At 41.2% G+C, this 22625-nt stretch overlaps 1 protein-coding gene across 1 annotated transcript; it reads right to left on the bottom strand.

Moving 5' to 3' along the window:
- Positions 1-5648: 5648 nt before the first annotated feature.
- Positions 5649-22330, bottom strand: LOC101855245 (26S proteasome non-ATPase regulatory subunit 1). The gene is made up of 4 exons (XM_005095779.3): positions 22206-22330; positions 12015-14695; positions 10316-10435; positions 5649-7733 (listed from the first exon to the last, which is right to left on the bottom strand). Exons 1-4 carry the CDS (start codon positions 22222-22224, stop codon positions 7530-7532), a joined length of 3024 nt encoding a protein of 1007 aa, XP_005095836.1. The 5' UTR covers positions 22225-22330; the 3' UTR covers positions 5649-7529.
- Positions 22331-22625: the final 295 nt, after the last annotated feature.

Genomic DNA, 22625 nt, shown 5'->3' on the forward strand with positions numbered 1-22625 from the left:
TTTTTTATATTAAAAACCCCCAATTATTTCCACTCGTTCTTTTTCAGATAAAAACTATTTCCACGCATTCTTTTTCTGATAAAAACTATTTTTAAGATTTTTTTTCAATATTAAAAAAATTTATTTCTACCCATTTTCTTTTTAAAGATAAATACTATTTCCCCCTTTCTTCTTTTTTTTCGTTGCAGAGTTCTCATGAATTGCTCAGTCCTCAAATATGACGATAATTAAAGTCGAATGTGGATGCAAGACTCTGACAAATCGTTACCTCAGAATAACATAGTTCTATCTGACATTTTTGGCCGTGTTGAGTTACTAAGAGTAAGAAGAGTATGAGGTCAGAAAGCAAATGCTCTATCTTCTCTATGCTCTATCAAAATCGTAAGATTATTCGGAATCGTTATCAAGAAATTCAAAGAACTGCATTCGAAAAAGCTTGACATAATATTGTGAAACTCAAAAATTTTGACGTCAAATTCAAATTTATCAAATCTAGGTACTGAGCTGATAGAACTTTGTAATTTTACTCTGAGGAAGCGAAATGCCATCGCACTATTTCGCGCTTTGTCTCGGTCCTGCACCAACCAATATTCTGTATGCGCGTAGGCTACACAGAGCTAGATCTACGTGTATAGAATTTGTTGTTGAATATTTCAAACTTCGATTTCACATTTCATGTTCTTTTTCACTTTTTGCTATACATTGTAATTTGATGTTCTTTTTCACTTTTTTAAATACTTGAAGCCATTGACTTACTTTTCTTTGACAAATCCTTAGGTCATTATGTTAATTTAAAGCATATCCAGTTATTTCTTTTTTTGGGGTTTTTTGGTTTGTTTTTGTTTCCATCTGTTGTGGTCTGCACCGTTAACTTCAAAGCTGCATCAAAACAGGAGGTATCAGTGCTTGGTACGATGAGCTTTGTATAAATTACACGGTGATGCGAGAGAGAAAGAGAGAGAGAGAGAGAGGGGGGGGGAGAGGGAAAGAGAGAGAGAGAGAGAGAGGGGGGAGGGAAAGAGAGAGAGAGAGGGGGAAGAGAGAGAGAGAGGGGGGAGAGAGAGAGAGAGAGAGAGAGAGAGAGAGAGAGGGAGGGAGAGAGAGAGGGAGAGAGGGAGAGAGAGAGAGAGAGAGAGAGAGAGAGAGAGAGAGAGGAAGAAAGAGAGAGAGGGGGGAGGAGGGAAAGAGAGAGAGAGAGAGAGAGAGAGAGAGAGAGAGAGGGGGGGGGAGAAGGGGGAGGAGGGAGGGGGGGACGGACAGACAGACAGACAGACAGACAGACAGACAGACAGACAGACAGACAGTCAGACAGAGTTAGAGCGATGACGTACCGAACTAAACCGGCAATGAGCTAGACCTTGGCTACGCCTGTGACTGACTGTGGCTGTGAGTGTGAGTGTTACTGTGAGTGTTACTGTGAGTGACGACTTGCGGTGAAGCAGACAGACCAGGTCACACGACAGTGTAAACTGTTTGGAGGAAGAGTAAACTACGTCACAATCGCACTGCCCGAATAAGCTGTCCCCGAGGTTTTATGCAACCCGCATAATTTAGCTAAATTTGATCATTTTTGGGAAAATTACTGATTATTTTCCTTTATCATTCTTCGTTAAACTTAACAGTATCGCAAAATTTCACATTTTTTGGGCTCAGTTTGCTGCATAATTTCAGAATTTTTTTTTGCATAAAACCGCGAGGACAGCTATAGATGACTGAGGCGTAACCTTCGTCAACTGCTGTGCATGTACAGCTTAGCCATAAATAGCAATGATTAACATTAATTCTTTCCTTGAATGCATGTATAAATGGTCGCTTTTTTGGACAAGGGGGCAAACCCAGATTTCGGTGGTTTCCAGAAATCTTGACCTGCACCAAAAGTGGGCCTTGCCCTACCTATAGGAAAAGTTTGGTTTCACTGGTGCGTATCATGTTAGGTTATAGAGAAAATCTCTTTGCCTTTTAAAGAAACTGAAAAAAGGGGCCAAAAGGTTTACCTTCGATTTTTTCAAAACATAATTTTTCGGGATAGCCCCCTTGCGCTTAAAAGCGACCAAATCATTTATAACATTTTACCCAAAAGTATGTAGTGTAAGAAAAACATATTCGCTTTAACAATAATTATTATACAGACGTAAGACTGGAATTAAGCAATTTGCTTTTTATAAGAAATCTGCGTGAAAGTGTGAAGCTTGCTACTATTATGTGTATTCTTGAGAGACCATTCATTTTTCCAGATAAGCCTGTATATTATTACATACTTCACATTCAGTGACAACCATGACGTTACTACTGTTTTCTAATCCATGTTCTCTGTTACAATGTCATTATATTCTTTGTTCTTGTGTTTTAACTATATATCATAGGCTAGATGCATTTTGCATTGCTTATACTTTGTAAGTTGATAATTTCATGATTTAGGGATTGGTTCTTACCTTACACGCTCAGATCTCAACACTTAGAACAACTAACAATGAAACATGTAATATGTTGTTTTTTTCAGCAGATTGCATATCAAGTACATGTATGTACATGCACATACATATTATGTTCTGAATTTGTACTTCTCAGCAGATGAGCTGAGAATGCATGATTAAACTTTCTCAAACTGAACACTCTTTATTGTCTTACATGCGTTTTCCCCCCCTGATCAGTATGACTATGATATTGATAGATTAATCACATATAACATGTAATTTGATCTCAGCCTCCCCGCCGCGCTTTTCCCTTTCGTCAACTCCACCCCCCACACATACACACATCATGCTTTACTTTACTTTTATCCGCCGCTTATAATACCCTTTTGGGTGTCACGGGAAGAAAAACCCAAAGAGACGTCTCTCTGCCACCAGCCGGAGACCTTGGGTCAGGGGGATGCCATGAGTTTTAAAATATTGGTGACCTGAATGTAGTGCATAACAAGGACTGTAAAGCTCACAAGTTAGTACATGTACAGAAAATTCAAATTTGGCCCTGTAAGGTTATTCTACCTACCAACAGTAATTGCCATGCCAAATATTAGGCTTCTATCTTGACGAGTGTTGATGATTGACAAAATATAAAATTGGTTTTAAAAATGCTGAATCAATCCTTTATTTTTGATGGCTCGAGATGATTATGGCTGAAATTTTGAATTTTTTGCTTGGTAACCTTTTTTTGTACTATGTCACCCCTTAAATGCAGAAAAGCAAGCTTTAGACCAAAATCTATAGCATTTGGGTGTTGACCATAGCTACACCCCCTTAATGTTTCCCTGACTCCGTCTATCCAGGTCTCTCTCGGTTGCCCTCTTCCTCTAGCCTTGTTGCCATTGAATGTTTTTATGTAGACACGTCGTGCTGGATGGTGTGTTTGTAATTGCACGAGATGTCTGAATCATTTGATTCTTTGGTGTTGGGGGTGATGTATGACATAATTTATGCCCACCAGTTCTTTGACTACCGGTACTGAGTTTCGAATGTTGTATCGCCTGGTCTTGTTTACTGCTTTTCCAAGAGATCGCATCATGCTTGAACTTTTTTTAAAGTACACAATATTGAGAGCCCTCAGTCCAGTCTTGCTGTATGTGTGTGTGTAGGCCTACCCCACGCGACAAAAAGACGACAAAATGTAAATGATCAACAGCATTAACGTGTTGCACAGAAAGTGATAGAAGTAAACTGTAGTCTTCCATTCGGAGCTTACTGCACATTCGGAGTCTCCACTCTCCTGGGGCCACATTTGAGTGGCCATGACGTAATGCGTCAAGGGTTCTTTTAACCCATGAAGGGGAAAGGGGGAGGTCAGGGGCGGGGGAGGTGGTTCGAAATTAATAACCTTTACCAACGCTAGAATAGTCAAGGTAAAACTGAAAATGGTCCAGGGAATACATGATCGACCCAAGAAGATCACAGACACTGGTGAAAAAATAAGAAAGCAACAACAGAGGGAAGGAGAGGTTGGCCTCCAACCATCCATAGTAAAGTTTAAAGAGCAGCGCATCCACACGATTACGTCTATTCTCATTTGGTGCAAGGAAAAAAACAAGACACACACACACACACACACAAAAGAAAAATATTGAAGAAGTAATGAGAGAGAATCTGAGGGGAAGAAATGAAGCAGTGCCACCAATCAACGCCCCACAGCCATACTTATATATTATATAATATATATATACACGTAACCTAATATATTGTGCTGGGAGGATCAATAGCAAGCTGACACTTAGTTTTTGTTTTAGTAGAGGTTTTACGGCGCTCGCAACTGCATAAGGTCATATGAGCGTCAGAAGATTAGAGGTGTTACAAGAGAGTAACAAACATAACAAAGAAGGAGGGGAGATAAGGACGACAGATGTTTGATAGGAAAGAAGAAGCAAACCACACCAGAGCACCCGCCAACCACCCATGCAAGCTGACAGACAGGAACAGACTTGGAAGAAGAAGCCATCAGAATTAGATGCACACTGTATCTACCCAAGACAAGCAAGCAGACCAACTACTGAACTAATCAACTCCACCTGTGTTTGTTGCACTCGTTTGAGTTGATCTTAGGTGAAGTTGATCTTTTTCTCGGATCCCAGCATCTCTTCTTTTTTACAGATATCCCTACGGTTAAGCTGAACTAAGGACGAGTTGATCTTTCTTTCACTCCTCCGACTACATCAACTCATCCATAGTCGCCTGTAAATCTATGCACATGTACCAGGGAATCTTACAAAGGCTTTTTCACACAAAATAACCATTTCTCTGTGAGACCTTCAGCTCAATGCGTCTATATGAAGTGAGCCATACACAAACTTCTGCTCATGGCACTCATTTCGAGCTTCTCACACTCAGTCTTAGCTTCAATTTTATTAACTTTATTGAGACACTTGACACAATCCTTTAGTTAGAGTTTGTTTGTGTTAGTAAGTGTTTTACGGCACTTGCAACACAATAACGTTTAAATAAGTGCCGAAGATTAAAGGGGTTACAAGAGAGTAACAAACAAAAAAGGAGCAGGGGAGATAAGGACAATAGGCGCTTGATAGGAAAGAAGGAGCAGACCACACCAGAGCACCCGCCAACCACCCACTTTGTCAGAGTGCCTGACTTATCTGTTCATGGACATGTTGAAAGCCTAGCAAGCCGTATCCAAAGGTGAAAAACCTCAGTAAAACTCTTTGGATCCGTCATAGTCAATCCCATGGTCAGTGTGCCACTTTCGCCCTACCACCTACTCCATGATTACTGCACATGCCTCTTTTTTAGTTTTAGTAGAGGTTTTACAGCGCTCGCAACTGCATAAAGTCATATGAGCGCCAAGGGGTGGATGTCATCAGAGAAGTCCTTAGGGAATCAGACTTACTCTGCTCACCTCTCTAGCTTCAACAGCACTAAGTCTGCTTCGACTATCAAGGCACCCCGGAAATAGCGGGTCACAAGAGTATGACAAACACACAAAAGAAGTAGAGGAAAATGACGATAGTAAGGCTTAGGAAAGAAAAAGCAGCAGTTCCCTGTCGTAGTACAGACACAGTCATGAGCATGTCATAGTTAGATCAGCCCATTTACAATTCTACTGTGCACTAGAACGAAAAATGTCCCCCCTTTGGGAATGGCCTAAAAACACTCCAGTCAGTGGCATTCTGAAAACTGTCAACAACAGTGAACTCATGGAAACAGAAATTATTGTGTTTTCAACAGCAAAATTTTTAATACAAATCCTTCAGCACAAAGCCTGAGAAATTTCAAATAGATATCATTTTCATAGTAGAAGCCATCATTTATTATCATCCTCAAATCAAAAAAGATGTTCGAGTCTAATCCAAAAGTAATGTTAAAAAACAAACTTCCTCAACCCATTCTACAGAACAGTTGACTCACGAAACCAAACAATGAAGATACTGCATTATTACTAAATGACAACATAAAAAAAAAAAAACATTCTGTTTTTAATTATACAAAAGTTAACATTCTAAAGAACTAAATGGCCCAATAGAATTTACAATATAGTAGTAAACTATATCATAGACATCAACCACTAAACAAGTGAAAAAAAAAAGATATATTAAAGAAACTGAGTGGGCAGAGATCAGACAGCTGCCAATGACTACATTCCATCTTGAACTAAGTGATCGTGGCTCCAGATCTACAACTAGTCATCTCAGTCCGCAGAGCTCAGACACAAACAAAAGAGCTATTCGTGTGGGGAGCTTTTATTTTATATATATATATAAAGAGAAAACATTCACTTGCAGCCTTATTTATAGTAATCTAGAGAAGTAAGACCGGCCAACAGATGAACTGAGCAGGACCGCCCAATTTATGACAGATACCAGACTTCAAGTGTGATGCGATCAAGAGGAAGAAGAAGAAGATAGTAATCTTTGTTTGAGAAACGTTAACTTATTTATCAATAGTAATGAATGGCTCCTCTCTACACTCAAAATGATTTTTCAAAACTTTGTAGCCATGGGAAAAAAAAACCGACAAACAAAACCATCGCAGAAGCCTTTAACCACTATCAAATATTCACAAAACTTGGTATTTCCATTTTTTTTTCATTCAGTGAATAAAGTTTTTCCATTGCCTTAAACCAAAATTTAAAAAAATAAACATTCAAGATTAACTTCTCATCAAAAGTTACGAACATTTTTATGTCTTTGCACAATGCACACTTGATGGAAAACCTCCACAATAAACATTCTTTCTGACACATTGTATTTCAGTGACTTATAATAAAGGAAGTCAACAAAAGACTTTCTTACATACCAAATTATCACATATCCTTCACGACAAACTTCTTCACTTCATGCTGCACGACACACAGACATCACGCGTGTAGTACACATGTACCAAAAAAGACCCAACAAGCACAGTTTTAAGAGAACAGAAACCAACTACTGGAAAGTATCGTACAAATATTCATCTCTTTCTCTATCAAGTTCTTGAAATACCAAAGACCACCTGCATTTTCAACATTAATGAAATACCAAAAGAAAAAACACAGATGTTTTCAAACATTTCCTGAAATTCGCCAGGGGAACCCAAGTGACACCTACTTTTAGTAACTCATTAAATGACCACAATTCATTCTGTGACACTTCAAAGCTCAAACCTGACTGGCAATAGCAGTTCACTCCCTTACGATCTAACGAACCATGCCAGATAGGAGGAATCTACTGTTCTTGGTGTAGACTGAAAATCTCAATTTGAAGTTACAAGCAAAGTCTGCCTGAGAGTTGGAGCACACTCATGTACACACTGTGAACGGCATCTCATTTTTTAAAAAGGAGGAAAAAAAAAAGACACACACAACACACAACAGTACTACACTTCAAAGACTATTGTCTCACTAATTTAGAGACATGCATACAGAGGGAACCCCCCCCCCCCCTGTACATTCATAAACTTACCAAAACTCTATCATTCAAAAATTCATTCATGATAAGCAAACACACACACATACCGGAACTCTTTCAAACACCCAAACACCAGCACTCATCATGGACACAAAGCCACCAGCCACAAGATAAGCTCCTGTCCTCGTACTAACCCACCCTCTCATCAATCCTCGGTCCACTCAAAAGGCTCAGGTGGTTCAGGCTCCTCCTCTTCCTCCTCCGCCTTGGGTCCGCCGGCCTGCACAGTCTCCACAATGTCCTCTTGTTCTCCCGGCTTACGGTTCTTCAACAGAATAATGCCTCCATGTGCCAGGTCCTTCACTGGTTGGTAGCGACTGTTCTCAACACTTAACACCCTCAGTTGTGCCTTTTAAAGGAAAAAGGAAACAGAACTTTAAACACAATTATACTTAACACCAGAAAATCTCAGATTTAGACAAAATGCAACTGAATCTAGATTTTAAAAAGTGCTGACAAAACATGAAGGAGCCACTTAGGCCAATTACTTACTTCATCTGAAACCAACAAAATCGAATTATCGTCTGAAAGTATCCACCCATTTTAACTCTTTAAGACCTGAGTGTTTTCTACAGTCACCTAAACCTAGTGCACTATGTCTCATTCTCACCCCAAAAGCTTGCCTCCAACTTCTAAATAGCGGAAACAAAGGCTTCTAAAGTCATTACTAAAAACTTGGTTCGTGAATAGTTCCGAAAAACAAGCAAAAACCAGCACTAAATAAAACGAGACAGTTGTCACAAGAGTCACACGCTGGGAGCGTCAGATGGGGAACAGGGTTATTACAGCCGGACCCTCCCAGCGCCCGATGGGGTTCAAAGAGTTAATTAATTTCTACTTCATCCAAGGTTTACTATCTGCAACCCAGGGAGTTCACCACACAAAGCTAAGGGTTGTCACAATCTAAGGGCTTATAAATTCGTATCACATTAAAGCACAGTCAGAGATGTCGCATCATGTAGCATCGTTTTTTAAGTTTTCTTAAGAGTTTTACGACACAATAAGGTCATATAAGTGCTGAAGAATAGAAGAGTTACAAGAGAGTAGCATACACAAAAAAAGGAGGACAGACAGGACGATAGATCGTTGAATAAAAAAGAAGGACAAAACCATACCATAGCACCCGCCAACCACCCACGTAGCATCGCTTTGGGTCACAAAACCAAAGAATGGTTTGATCAAATGTAAAACCCACATTGATCCACATAAAGGTAAATTCAGTACACACACATAATATCATTTGAAAGATACAGGAGCCGATATTACTTAGAGATTTCAACACAAGATCATAACAACAACAGCTGACAGTGATCATCACTATTTACTTTGGGGGAAAAAAAAAAAGCCAACTGCAACCGGGATTACCTATCCAACAAACAGATATAATCCAACAGAAACTGCAAAATCTGCACCTCCTCCAAACACAAATCAACTCAAGTGTCTACCAGCCCATTTCCAGCTTTACGAAGGGATGCCACTCAACTTTTTTAAAAATAGCTGAAAATCCATGCGCCAGTCTTGCTAACATATGAATATCAATTTGAAACCCAAAGGTTGCTGAGATATAGTGCAAATCTTCCGGGGGTTTTTTCTCCCTGTTATTTAAACTTATGGCGAAGTTTTCGTTTTTCCCATATTTGAACATTTGGCGTAAGTTGTGCGTGTGTGGGTTTTTTGTTCATTTTTTTCTTCTCCAACTATAGATTCTATCTTTCGATCTCAATAACGGAATAGCGGATCAGGATCAAAATGCCGGAAATATCGTTTTAAAAAAGTGGAAAAGTGGCATCCCTGTTTACTTGGGAAGAAGTGACGCAGCCATAATGAGAACATCTGTAGCAAATACATAGCTGCCACTCAGAAATTTTTAAAAAGGAGGAAATTCACGCGAAGGCGTACGCGCTCTCTCCGAAATCAGCGAGATCCAGAGGCAATATATACTGGAAAATCTAGCCTACGGTTTGGGAGGGGAAAACTGTCATATTGTTAACCATAGGCAACTGAATTAAAATGTACTTGAAAAAAAAAAAAACACCAAAAAAAACCATAAAGGCAGTAAGTTGACTAACAAGCATTCGAGTCAATTTGACACAGTTTGGACTTGGTGACTAAAAATCCAGCGTTTTTTGCCAGTTGGTGTCTCAAAAGATTTCTTTCACTTTAAACTTGTACATAGACGTAGACTCAGAGCAGTATCGGATCAAGGATGCAGGCACTCCTGTACAATTGCGGTCCCATTTGCACTTAGTGCCCCTGTAGTGTGTTTCTTATTTAGAGATCTAAACTGAATTAAAATTATAGCCAAGGCTATCTAATCTAGATCTAGATATATCTAAATATGTGTACATCTAGATTATATCTAGAGATAGACTTTCTAGATCTAGATTCACTTCCACAGCAGCCACAATAGCCGCCATGTAAACAAACAGGACCGCAATTGTACAGGAGTGCCACGGGGCGCGATTTCTTTCGCAAAAAAACGGCCAGTTCAATTTTCTAATGAACTTTTCAAGCCGCACACCGGCTGCTTCTTTCTCATCCCAGCTCCTTTTATTTTTGCATTTTGCATCAATTTCTTTCGAATTTCCGCCAATTTCAATGACAACTCGGCGCGCTAACGTTCCGATGCCCGATCGACACTGTGCTGCTTCACAACAATAAACACTGTGAAACTAGCGCTGGGCCTAGAAGAACGGAAGTAGAAAGCTACGGGCGGACATGCGCAAGCTACATTTTCGTCTCTCTCCCGGTTCGGTGTTTTCCGGGGGAAAAAAGTATGAAATTTGCGACCAAGAGCGGTCCAGCGGAGGAAGGAGGAAAGTTGCGGGGAAAAACTAGATGAAGCGGAGTTTCCGCTATTTAGCGGGAAAGTGGCAGCTATGCAAATATAAAGTAACAACACGATCAATTTTCAGCACGAAACAAACAAACCTTCATGACGCGTGCAGGGTTTGACAAGATCTCAAAGGTTGCCTCTGGTTCCTTCTTCTTTTCTGTACTTTCAGTCGCATCTTCTTCCTCAGCTTCTTTCTTCTCTGAGGGCTTCTCATCCTGTTGAATGGACCATACAAGAGCACATGAGTATTCTACCATATATTTTACTATTGCAGAGGAAATAGAGTAAAAAAATGCCTAACAAAAAACAACCCCTCCTTGTCCATTCAAGACAGGCTAAAACCAGGAGGTTCTAGTCAGGTCTTTGAAAAGTATGCATCCAATATTCAACAACACCGTTAAATAAAAATCATCAGGAACTCAATAAAAAGATTTAAATAATTGAGTTACTCTGCCAATACACATGTATTACATCCATTGCATTTTATTTCTAGAAACCATAACAGCCTCTGTACCATAATATACTGTTATAGTTAGTACTATGAAATACTCAACTGTAACAGTTTTTTTCTATAAACCACCAGCCTCCATAAAATATCCAATACATCTTCAGTGCAAAGTAAGAAATGTGGTATTACACTCACTTAAAATACAGGGTGATAAAAAAAACCTAACTGTACAGCTTTTTTTCTGAATATGTCGCACAAAATTTGTGTTAGAATGTTGTAATTTGGAACAGATATAATTCATTCAAAAGGAATTTGTCTGACATACAATTCACAAAGAAGAAACTTATTTTCAAAAACGGAAATGGCTTTTATAAAAACCACCTCTTTCAATGCAAAATGTACAAATTTATAAGATCTTGTAACATAAAGGAAGTCATGGACTGATTGGTTTTGTATTTTTACTTTCCTTATAATTTTAAAATCTAACCTTTCGATTCCCGTAACCTTTGAACAGCATTTCTCTTCTTATACCGTACAGAGTTTTAAAAAAAACATTTTTTTAAATTCTGGAATTCCGAGAACAATTGTCTATTTGTCCTACTTTGCATTCGCAACATTTTAATATGTCGTTTGTAATGTTCAGTGGAGGCCAAACACAAGGATCCACTCAACCATGAGCACTTAAAGCCACTTAACACACTGTACACCTTATAGGTATGGAGCTGTTTCTAGAGACAATGGGAGTGGGGTTGCTGAAATAGCATTCGTGGAGGTGATATAACCTGAAAGGTGAATATGCCCTTTGCCAAGGAACCAAATGTCAAAGAGGAAATGTTCACGCTTTTCAAGATGATCGAGGAAATGAATTGGTGGTGAGGAAATGTTCCATACAACAAGCTCTCCGCTCTGTACTAATCTTAACTATGAACTCAGCAGGCAAAGGAAACTTGAGAAAACTATCTGGAAACTTCTGTTGGCTTGTTAAACTACTGTAGTTTGCAATACGGTGTTGTCATAGGGATTTTTAGTGGTAGGTCTAATGTGAACTAGTGCGTCATGCTACAAAAATGGGGACATAGCTAAAAATGGGTTGTTTTTTTACGCGCTATGTAGAGCAAAACGTATCTGTGGATTTATCTAAAATGAATATCAGACAAATTCCCTTTGACTTCCAAATGAGTACAAATTTGAAACGCAAAACTTCAGTGCAGAGGAAAATACCAATAAACAAAACTGTACAGTTTTTTTTTATATCATCCCGTATGTTAGCCAAGAGTTCCAGGTCAAACTTGTTAATATTTATGAGTCAAACAAAGGTAATAAATGGCAATCGCTCTTTCTCTCACCTTCTTTTCCTTGGAAGCAGAAGAGCTCTTGCTGCTGTCATCCACTTCCATGGACTCTGCTGCTGCTGAACCATCAACGGATGTCTGAGAGTCCTTCTTCTTCTCCAAATCCTTCTTCTTCTGCTTTGCGGTAATGGACAGGACAGCAGTCTCCACTTTTTCCTTGGCTTTGTCCTTCTTCTCCTCTAGGACTGGAGGGTATGCGTACAAGGATGGGCGAGCGTTGGACTTGAACTCAACCTTGGGCATCTTCAGGTCACCATTGAGCCCCACCAGGCAGGCGGGCTTGAAGGCTAGAGAGAGGAAGTGTGTGAGGGGGTACCAGAACCAGTGCTGGCAGAAGACCAGCATGCCCACCACCGCCTCCATGTTGGTATGACCCATGCGGGACATCAAGGAAACGGTGCAGTTGCGGCCACCAGCGTCGATGATTCCCTGGGCCAGGATGGCACCAAACTTGGCCATGATATCTTCGTGCTTGTCGGCAATTACCTTGGCGTACAGCTGGCGGAAATGGGTGACTTTGGGACATGTGGACTCATTGTGCTGGATGAGGATAAGGGCAGAAGCGATGAGCGCCCCTTGTCGGACATAGTTGATGGGGTCGTTGGCCATGGGCTCCAGAAGACCAATCGCATCCTTCAAGCCAGTGCCAGCACAGGCAATGCCAAGAGCCATAGCAGCTCCAAAACGCACATGAGGGTTGTAGCTCTCGGAGAGAAGAGATACCACACTAGGACACTGCTCTGGAGTGCGGTACAGAAGAAAACCAAGACAGGTGACTGCCACCCGCCTCACGTCGTCGTTAACGTCGCTGACAGCCACATGCAAAAGCCTCCTAATGGCCTGGTTGTTGCCGCTGCCGCAGTAAGCCATAGCCAGCGTGTACATGCCAGACCAGCGGAGGATGGGGTCCTTGTCTCGGATCAACGACTCGATAAGAGCATCTGCTTCCTCCAAGCGGCCGTACATGGTAAGGGCTATGCCAACAGCCAAGCCTCGTAGGATCTTTTCGTGCTGTGTTTCCTGAGCATACTGAACCATGTCAGTGATGGCGGTGGAGGACTTGGTTCCCAACATCACCAAGCCCATAGCCAAGCCAGCAGCTTCCCCAGTGACTGCATCGTCCTGGAACAAGTTGAACTTGAGCTGCTCGTAGATATCATGCCGGGCAGAGCCCATGGCAGCAAGCCCAAGACCCAGGCATCCTCCATGGCGGACCATGTCTGTTGTGGCATCTTTGAGCTGGTTCAGTAGGTAGTCTGTGATCTCCCCTCCATGGTTCGCGTGGATCAGACCCAGAGCATACAGGCCGCCTCCTTCAGAGTAAGAAGAGCCCGGACTCACGTCTTTGGGCAGGTACTGAGACATCAGGTTGAGGGCCTCTTTCTCGTGACCTTTGTGGATGACCCCAAGGCTGGCAGTGGCCGTAAACTTGGCCCAGTTGGTGGCCCGGGACAGCCACTCCAGGTTGTCACGGAGGAACTGGTCTGACGTCGTGCCACAGTGCATGAAGGAGTTGGCGATCACAGTCGCTGTGTGGCACACAGAGTTCCTCACACCATCCTTGGTGTTCTTCAGGATCAGCATGTCTGTCTTGTTGTTCTTGATGAGGAACTGCAGGCGCAAGAAAATGGTGGTCTCGCCGCCCAGGATGGTGTGAAGTCGTTCGATGCGTCCCTGCTGTTCCTTCTCCTCGCTGCTCAAACTGCTGAGATCTCTGGTGGGCGGTTTGGACTCTGTTGCAGGAGCTGGGGCAGCCTCTCCTTCGTCCGTCTCCATACTCTCTTCCTTCTCTTTCTCCTTGGACTCGGACTTCTCAGCGGCAGGCTTCTTTGTGTTCAGTGTGGGAGGCGCAGAGATAGGAGCTGGAGCCGCCACACGGAGGGCAGCCTGGACGCGCTGCAAGAACTGCTGTGTGGCACTCTCATACAGGTCAAAGCCGATCTGATAGGCCATGAGGACAGAATCTATGCTGCCCTTGGTGAGCTGCACCAGGATATCGGCCACAGCTTGAGCGTCGTCCAGGAAGATGTAGCACTGACAGACGTTGATGTAATCAGGAGTGCCCAAACCCATGTACAGGCTGGTCAGCACGCGCAGAATTGTGTTGCGGAACTGACGGCTTTGGATGAGAGACATGCACACCTTGAAAGCATAGGACAGCATACCCGCCACATCATCCGACGTCTTGATGGCTTTCTCGAAAATATCGATTCTCCTGGTCTCCAGAGCAATGCCCACGGCCTGCTTGAACTGCTTGTCATCTAAACATCTCTGGAACATGCGGTTCACCACAGCCTCAAGCCTTGGATCTATGGGCTTCTTGTCAGCTTCATCTGTGGCATCAGCATTATGCACCCGAAGCTTTGTGTAGTGATCAATGCACTTGGCAATGATAGTTTCCACGAACTCCGAGGTATCATTCACATTGAAGAGACCGCCTGCTCCTAGAGCAAATGTGACAGATTCCTCAAAGGCCCCTAAATGATAGTAAACTTTGGATACAACCAAGGCAGCCAACTCGCTTGACTTGAAATTGGGATCCTCGGAGAGGACTTCGATCTTGTCCACATTTTCAGAAATCTCTGGCCAAAAGACATCGACAATGTTGTCAAGCTTGTTCAAAGCGAAGGCTTTCAGTTGTGGCTCAGGCTCCTCCAGGAGTGATATCACTCCCGCTGAAACAGACAACACAGGAAACACCTTAGTCTCATAAAAAAGAATACTTCTGTAGCCATTGGTAATTTTTTAAAAAATCAGCTTGACCTGCATATTGAAAAGTTTCGAGTGAATTATTTTACATTACGCTAAAGTATCCAAACACTGCACCATTGCAATAAAACCAACTGCATCTATTTTATTTATAGGTTTTTAAACATTTTCTTAGGAAATATAAAACTAAAGAGACACTGTGCGTGCAGTGCATGCCTAAACCTTAAAAGTTTTGCACTGTTTGGAATGTTATCTTTCAAATAAGTTACAAAAGGACTGAAATTTTTAAAGATATCTGATTGCTACAAGTATGAAAATTGATTTCATGTTACTTTAAAAATTGACACTGAAGTCCATTGTGCAATCACTGTCCATTCATAACGCACAGGAAGTAAAAGGACCGGTCAAAATAAATAAGTAGCTGTGATAGTCAATGAGAAAAAAGATAAAAATGTATCTTTGTTGCTCAGAAGACAGCATATATATGTGTTCAAACCCGTGCCATACACACATCATCTTTTCCACAAACACACAAGAAAGCTGAGATAACTCAGCATGGAGCGTGGCCACAATACAGTCAAACAGGGAAGCATTTTGGTTGATCCTACAATGATGACAACAAGCATGATGTCAAAAATTGTTGATATCATCATCCAACAACACTGATAACAGCCTCCCGCCCCCTTAACTTAATTTTTTTTAAATACGGGGGGTGTTCTAGGGTTGCAAGTTATGCAAGTAGGCCTAAGTAGATTTGAGAATTTTCTAGAAAAAAACAAAACGATTCGATTTGAGAATTTTCTAGAAAAAAACGATTCGCGAAGGCAGTGCATCTGCATGTATGTATGGGTGTGAAAGTAAAGGCTGTCGTTATTCTCACCCCGGGATGAATAGTTAAATTGTTACTCTCACCCAGTCTGAGAATACAATGGATTTTATTCGCACCAGGGTGTTGAGAACAGGTAGGCCTTTCTCAGCTACATAAGGATGATAGAAGTTTGAGAAATAAGAGAGTAATTATTACTTGATCGCGAGGTGGACGAATTCAGCTGCTCAATATCTTGGTTGTCGATGTACGCAAAACCTGGCCAAGTCATTTGGAATTGCAAAATTGCCAGGTTTCGTGGGCTTCGACAACTATCGCATTGCAGTGTATTGTTATTCTTTTATTTTAACTAAAATTACCACAAAACGAGCGATTTAGAGGACGATTTTGCTGAAACCAGTGAGGACGAAATTTGAGATGATAACGTCTATGTGGTTTCTGTTGAAATATTTATTTAACTGGTGTACTACATGTGTAGGCCTAAGCTGTGCACAAAGCCTCAACTTGAGGCTCTATTAGAGATTGTGTTGAAAGACTGAAAAAGGTTTGGGATACTGCTTGAGGGCGAAAAAACATTTTTTCAACGAGTTAGACATAGATCTAAAACAGATGATCTGTGTTGAATTCCAACATCCCATAATTTCTGTAATAGACCCAAAACCTAAACGAAATAAAAAGGGCGGAAACGAAAAACTAAAAACCTGGGAGAGAATAATACGTGGGTGGAATATTCTCACCTCACACAGGAAAGTAAAAGTTAATACTTTACAATACGGGGTGCCCATTGAGGGATCGGGGCGGGGCAGTTTGCTCGCCAGATTGAGGGTGCAAAGCAGCTGTTGTGGTACAAGCCAATCACGCCCAACTCGTCGCCCCAAAAACAAACACGTTTGTTTTCAAGCGATGAGTGAGTCCATCGCCCCCGACCCCATCCGCAATGGACATCGCGTAATAGGCATACCAGCCTACCCATCACAATCAATGCCATGTCAATATCAATAATTTAATTAGTCAATAGATTCTAATAGAGGAGTATCATGAGGACAATCCGACAATATCATTCCCCAATAACAAATGAACTGACAGTGAAACAAACACGGATGTTCAAAGGCTTGGAGCAAAATGAATGGGTCTGTTTACTTACACATTCGGATAGAAAGACAACTAAACGCCATTGGTCGATATTTAGAGTAACACAGCCATTTTGTTTAACTTCGTAACGGGGTTGTCCGCCACGTCATCTGATCGTGATTCTAAAAATAGTGATGATTTTGCGTAGCGCACGGTTTGTACTGGCAGTTTCCAAGCTTCCTACTTCTTTGAGTCTTTCCCCCTAGAGGTTCCCCTATTATAATATATATATACTGCTTTTGCACCTTACAATATATCCATTCGCAAACTTTGCAGTCGGGAATTAGATCTACTCCTTTCGCAGCGTCCTATTAGATTCTAAGTCCAATCTCTTGAAAGTGCTTTAAAATTTCTTGCGCTTACAAGATTTTAAAAGAAACGATCTGGATCGTAATGGTCCATGATTTGCACTGCGTTGTTGAACTTTGTTTTAACTTGCTTTCATATGTAGGCCTACTCTTAGTCTTCTTATTTTTCTCAATTTACGCTGTGTACAGCATCAGAATCAATCTGGGCGGAAGACGGGTGCTGCACAATCAGAGACAACCAATCCGAAACCGAACAGTTCTGCAAGTTGAAAAGAAAATAATCCGAGTCTGCAGGTTCACGGTGCGGTCGTGTTGCCACCATGACAGAAGAGTGGGAATCCCTCAATGTAGCAATGACCATGAAAATTCTTTTTTTGCCAGAAAGTGTTACTTTTTGAATTTTTGAAATCCATCAATAAACAAAAAAGTTACGGATTTTTTAATCAATTAATTTCTGGTACACTTTTATATATAATGAAAAAAACCCTCAAAATATGGGACATTCTTTGGTGAGTTTTGAGACAATATTCGTCATAACTCGCTCATTTCTCGGAGTATTTAAAAGAAACTTGGCAACCCAGTAAATTTTCTAGTGCAGAATCTAGTCCTGCTTTCAGATTTTTCATAGCTATCCTATTTTTTTGAGTTATGAAGACGTATAGGTAAAAATGTGGCGGTTTTCGGTGCGTTTTGAGACAATATTTGTCATACCTCGCCTATTTCTTGGAATATGTAAATGAAACTTGGCAGTCTAGTACATTTTTTAATGCAGAATCTAGTCATGCAGTCAGATTTTTAATATATCTGTCATACTTTTTGAGTTGTAAAGACATTAACAAGTAAAAAAGTGGCGTTCTTTACAGATTTACAAAGATTATCAGTCATATGTTCTCCCAAAGTCATGATATTTGAATGAAACTTGGCAACATAAAAGGTTCCTCCTTGCCAAACAATGCTCTGGATCAATTTGTCACAAAAATGTAAGTAGAGAGCTACTAATAAATCCAGTTCTGTACTAGTAAAAGCATGCATACTTTGTTATAGAAAATAAGATCGTCTCTGTGTATATCCATTGTTGGACAGTGTCCTATTGTGTGGTAGATTAAGATGCATTCAGATAATATAGTTTATAAGTCATGGGAATATTTCGCATGTGAAGGCTACAACTCATACAATAAATAAATGTAACATATTTACACCCCCCCCCCCCCCTCTCTCTCTCTCTCTCATACGCGCGCACACACACACACACACGCGCGCGCGCGCGCACTCACGCGTGAACGATAACAATGTATAAACGGGACTATCTTTCCAGACTGGACTAAATAAGTACCATACTCTTTAATAACAATCTTAATGCCTCACTTTTCCAAACAGAGCACACAGGACAAGTCCAAGTGTGTGCTTTCCCAAGAGGGGGGAATAGGCTTTCATAACGCAAACACAATACCATACCACTTCTCAAGATGTTTGCTTTTCTGTTTCTATTCTTCTATCATGCAATCAAGCAAATAAAAATGACTACATCTATTGTATTGTGACTAAAACGCAAGTTATCAAGGCCCCCGTTCAGTTTTCAAGTATCCTTCCCCCCCTTTCCAGTTCACATAAGCGGGGCCTCGTTTGTAGCGCCCGAGGCGACCGATGGCTGATGACGTCACTCAGTGGAAATTTCCCAGCCGCAGGTCGTTCACCCAGCAAGCGCAAATGGCAATGTCGCTTTTTCCCTTCGTTACTCCCACATTTTTTAAAGATTACGCGAAAACCGCTAAACACAGAAGCTTGAAATTTTAAGGGAATAAAGAAAAATGGTGTACAACGTATCAGTCAGTTTGACAAATCACAGCTCCAAAAAATCTTCAAAGCGCACCACATCAACCACTTTCGCAAACGTTTTCGACTGCTTCTAGGATGGGTACAATGTTGTCAAACCATACTACGAGATTGACCTTTTTTCTGATTGGCTGCCAAGTTTCATTCATATCCATTCACAAGAAGCGGCGTGAGAGCGAGTTGAAGACAACAACCTTTGCGTTAGTGCGTCCCACGAAACACCCCCGCTGCGGGGGCCAAAAATCGGCAGAACAAAATGCGCTCGGTGGACATTGCTACTCAATGACGCCAAACAAGAAATAGGCCATTGGCGTTTAGTTGTCGTTCTCTAGCTATCCGCTTGTGTTTACTTACTCATCAGGCAGTATTTTTATAGAAAGCACTCCCGTTTCGCGTCACATCCACTACCGGAAGTCAACTCCTTCACCTCTTTAGTGCCGTCGGATATACGAATAAGGTCAGTTTTTTTTAGTTAAGATTTTTTTGGATATGCATGCATTTATAGTAGTAGTAGCAATGCCAATTGGGCTTTCCCGCGTGGCAAAAATTTGGTCCCCGTTTACGGGCGATTTTGCGGACCCGGCCGAAGTGTAGGTGACTAACTTTGTCAACCTCGGTCTGCTCTATTTCTGAACCAATCCGAATGAAACTCGGCAACCAATCAGAAAATAGGGAAAACTAATGATATGTGGACGTTGAAGTTCGTACACATATAAAATAACCTTTACTTTTGGTGTCGGGAACACTTTCGTATCTTGTACACCGAAAACTATAAGGAGTTTGAATTTCAACGCCGAGATGGTAATAGATCTATCTATCCTCTATAGTGTGCTCAAATTTGAACGTTCTGTGTCAAGTAGTTGTTTAGACCTGATCATAAATGCACGACTACCCCCCTATCCAAAGCGGCTTCGCACGGAGACCGGCCATTTTCACTTCACTCTCGTGGCAAATGTATACCTACAAATCCCCGCATGACTATTCCGGGCCCGTTCATTGGTCACTTGAAATAGGGCAATGGTGGGCGCGCGCATCCGGTTGTTTTTCTCTCCATTCCCCTGTAACACCGCAATGGGGGCATTCCGAGGCGAGGTTATCTCGTCTCGGGATGTTCACGTCTCAACGGGGAAAAAGAATTTTTAATTGTACGGCATGCTAGATTGAATTAACTAATCTTTTACGGTTGGCATGGTCTAAAGTCATCATTAAAAAACTTTGCAATTATTCAGTCACGCTGCCGACATATATTCTTAAAGATCCCATGTTGTGATACGATGCTATAAATAAAATGGACTCATCCCGACACCCCTTTTTCGCAAAATCGTAATATATGTACACCACAATTTTAATTATAACAAAATAACTACTAAATTTGCAGTAAATCTGACTGCAGAAATGATTTCTACACTCAAAAACACACCGGGTAGCCAAGTTTCTCTCGAACACTCCAATTAGTTACCGAGATATCGTCGATTTTCTTACAGAATCTGCTACTGCGTGGTCCACTTTTTAGGAGTATTTTCCTAATATGTGGGTCATCCATATTTTGCCGACTTTACAACCCTATAACTTTTTTATTTATGAACCGAAGCATAATTCTTAGAATTGAAAATTCTTTCTTAGGTACCCCCCCCCCCCCCCCAAAAAAGGGCTAAAGTGAAAATTTAAATTTTCATTGGCACTGCTAATTTATAGTCATTAGGGGGGTTTCAGGGGGTCTCCCCCTGACGTGCGAGTACGTTTATAGCTGTGTAGTAGGGCGGATAGGGGGGGTGTCTCCCCCCCTGAAATCAAGTGCTGTAACATCTAAACTAACCATTTGCGACGTTTTTCAATGCCAAAATCGTGTTCAGGGCCCTAAAAAACCTACGAAGAGCTACAAAATAATACCCTTTATGAGATGGAAGGGTTTCTATAGGGAGTGTACAGACTCGGTAACCGGGAACAAAGTCACAAAGTATACAGACCCGGTAGGGGAACTCTTTTGTGATTTCGGAAAGTTTCAACGCCCTCCTGGTTCAGGGTTGACCTAGGTTCTTCTAGATCTATGGCCTAAATCTAGATCTAGACAGACAGACATGATGTATAAATCATTGATCTAGAATTATACTAGACTAGAATCTAGTGACTAGTTCGAGGCTAGCCTAGATCTAGATCTAGGTCTAGGGCTAATAAATTCCGGCATGTCTTTTCAATGAACGATCGTTTTTCCTGTTTTGGAGTTGGAGGAATCACAATTTGAAGAAAAGAACAATGTCATAATTTCAATCGAGCAGTCTCTCTCTCTCTCTGTGTATCGCTAGCATTCTCTTTTTCTTTGTTTGTCTCTGTCTTTCTTTCTCCCCACCTATTTCCCTCTCTCTCACTCATACACACACACATACCACCGGGTCTGGGCGTTGAAACTTTCCGAAATCACAAAAGAGTTCCCCTACCGGATATGTATACTTCGTGACTTTGTTCCTGGTTCTGTATACACTTCGTTCTATAAATTTACCCACCAGGCTCAGGCCTGCCCCACTTCACAAAATCCTAACCTAACCTGCTCAGTTAGAGTTGAAAGTGGCTATTCTCACCCGCCCGGAAGTTCTCGCAAGATCTACTCCTCCGCTCTTCTCTCTCTCTCTGTCTCTTTCTGAATACTGTCTATCGGTGTGGACGATCAAATTGACCAAAACAAAGTTAAAAAATGATGTTAAAACACAAAAGTAAATTAATTTGGTTGTCTACAAAGATGCTACGGCTATTTAACTTTTCGAATCGAGCCGAACTACGCGGGTCGCCATTTTGTTTTGTTCTCTCTCTCACTCTCTCTCTCTCCCCTGCCCACAGACAAAATTGTACGCTTTTAGTAGGCTACAAGTACAGTTGTAATGGAACGTTTGTTCACAGCACAGAATTATGAGAATTCTACAATTTTTCTCTTATCACAGTGTAGAATTCTGTGGTTTAGGGTGAACGCAAAATTTGTTGACACGCGCACCGGGTGAGAATAGCCACAAGACCCGCCTGCACTATTCTCACCCCGGGTGAGAATAGAGGTGGCCGTTAGAGTTAGAGAGCACGACTCCTTTTTAACTGACATAGACTCTTGTACCAATCAGGAAACTTGGACAGGACTTTGGTAAAGAGAAGCAAAGAGACAACATAAAGTAGACCTTGTAAAATTTGACAGTGTCAAGCTACTGAGGAGCTTTGATTGACGCCATCCTCTCAGATTGGTGTTGTCATTATCGATAATACGTGATTCTCGTAACTTTTCAGAGCAATCACTATAGACTGGCTCAAAACACTGCTACAACGAATATTCACTTAAAACAACCACAAATGTATCCCTCAAAATATTCAGTATCTAGTTATAACATTATGCTGGTTTACCTGCTGAAGTAATATTCATCACGCTCTGTGTGTCTTCTTGGTCGCAATGAATGATAGAATGGTCATTCGGCGGATGAGATAGCGATTTCGTTTGTCTTGGTTTGTTATCGATAAATTTGTGCTGCTTGAATTTACAAAATCTCTACTTATATTCTCAGTTATATACGAAACAAAGCAAAATCTGAAAACAAGTTTAGTGACTTCTCAACTTCAATGGGTTTATGAAATTATTTGGCTAGGCTAAAAGTATTTTTTTACATCTTAACCTTTAAAACATTATAGATCTAATATATCTTGTTTCTCCCCCCCCCCCCTCTCTCACACCGTGCCATGCCATATCGCGTATGTCCAGTCTGTTTCGCCCAAGGAGGTTATTCACAATAGACTAGGAAGAATGCAAAATGTTAAATCCACACTCCT

Source organism: Aplysia californica, unplaced genomic scaffold (genome assembly GCF_000002075.1).
Source record: "Aplysia californica isolate F4 #8 unplaced genomic scaffold, AplCal3.0 scaffold00113, whole genome shotgun sequence".
NCBI classification, from domain to species: domain Eukaryota; kingdom Metazoa; phylum Mollusca; class Gastropoda; order Aplysiida; family Aplysiidae; genus Aplysia; species Aplysia californica.

What these genes read in the sequence shown, in the direction of transcription:
- LOC101855245 (XM_005095779.3), bottom strand. An exon ending in CTGCTTCCAAGGAAAAGAAG is followed by an intron (nt 10,436 to 12,014) that starts GTGAGAGAAAGA and finishes TCCATTCAACAG; the next exon opens with GATGAGAAGCCCTCAGAGAA. An exon ending in ACCCTGCACGCGTCATGAAG is followed by an intron (nt 7,734 to 10,315) that starts GTTTGTTTGTTT and finishes TTCCTTTAAAAG; the next exon opens with GCACAACTGAGGGTGTTAAG.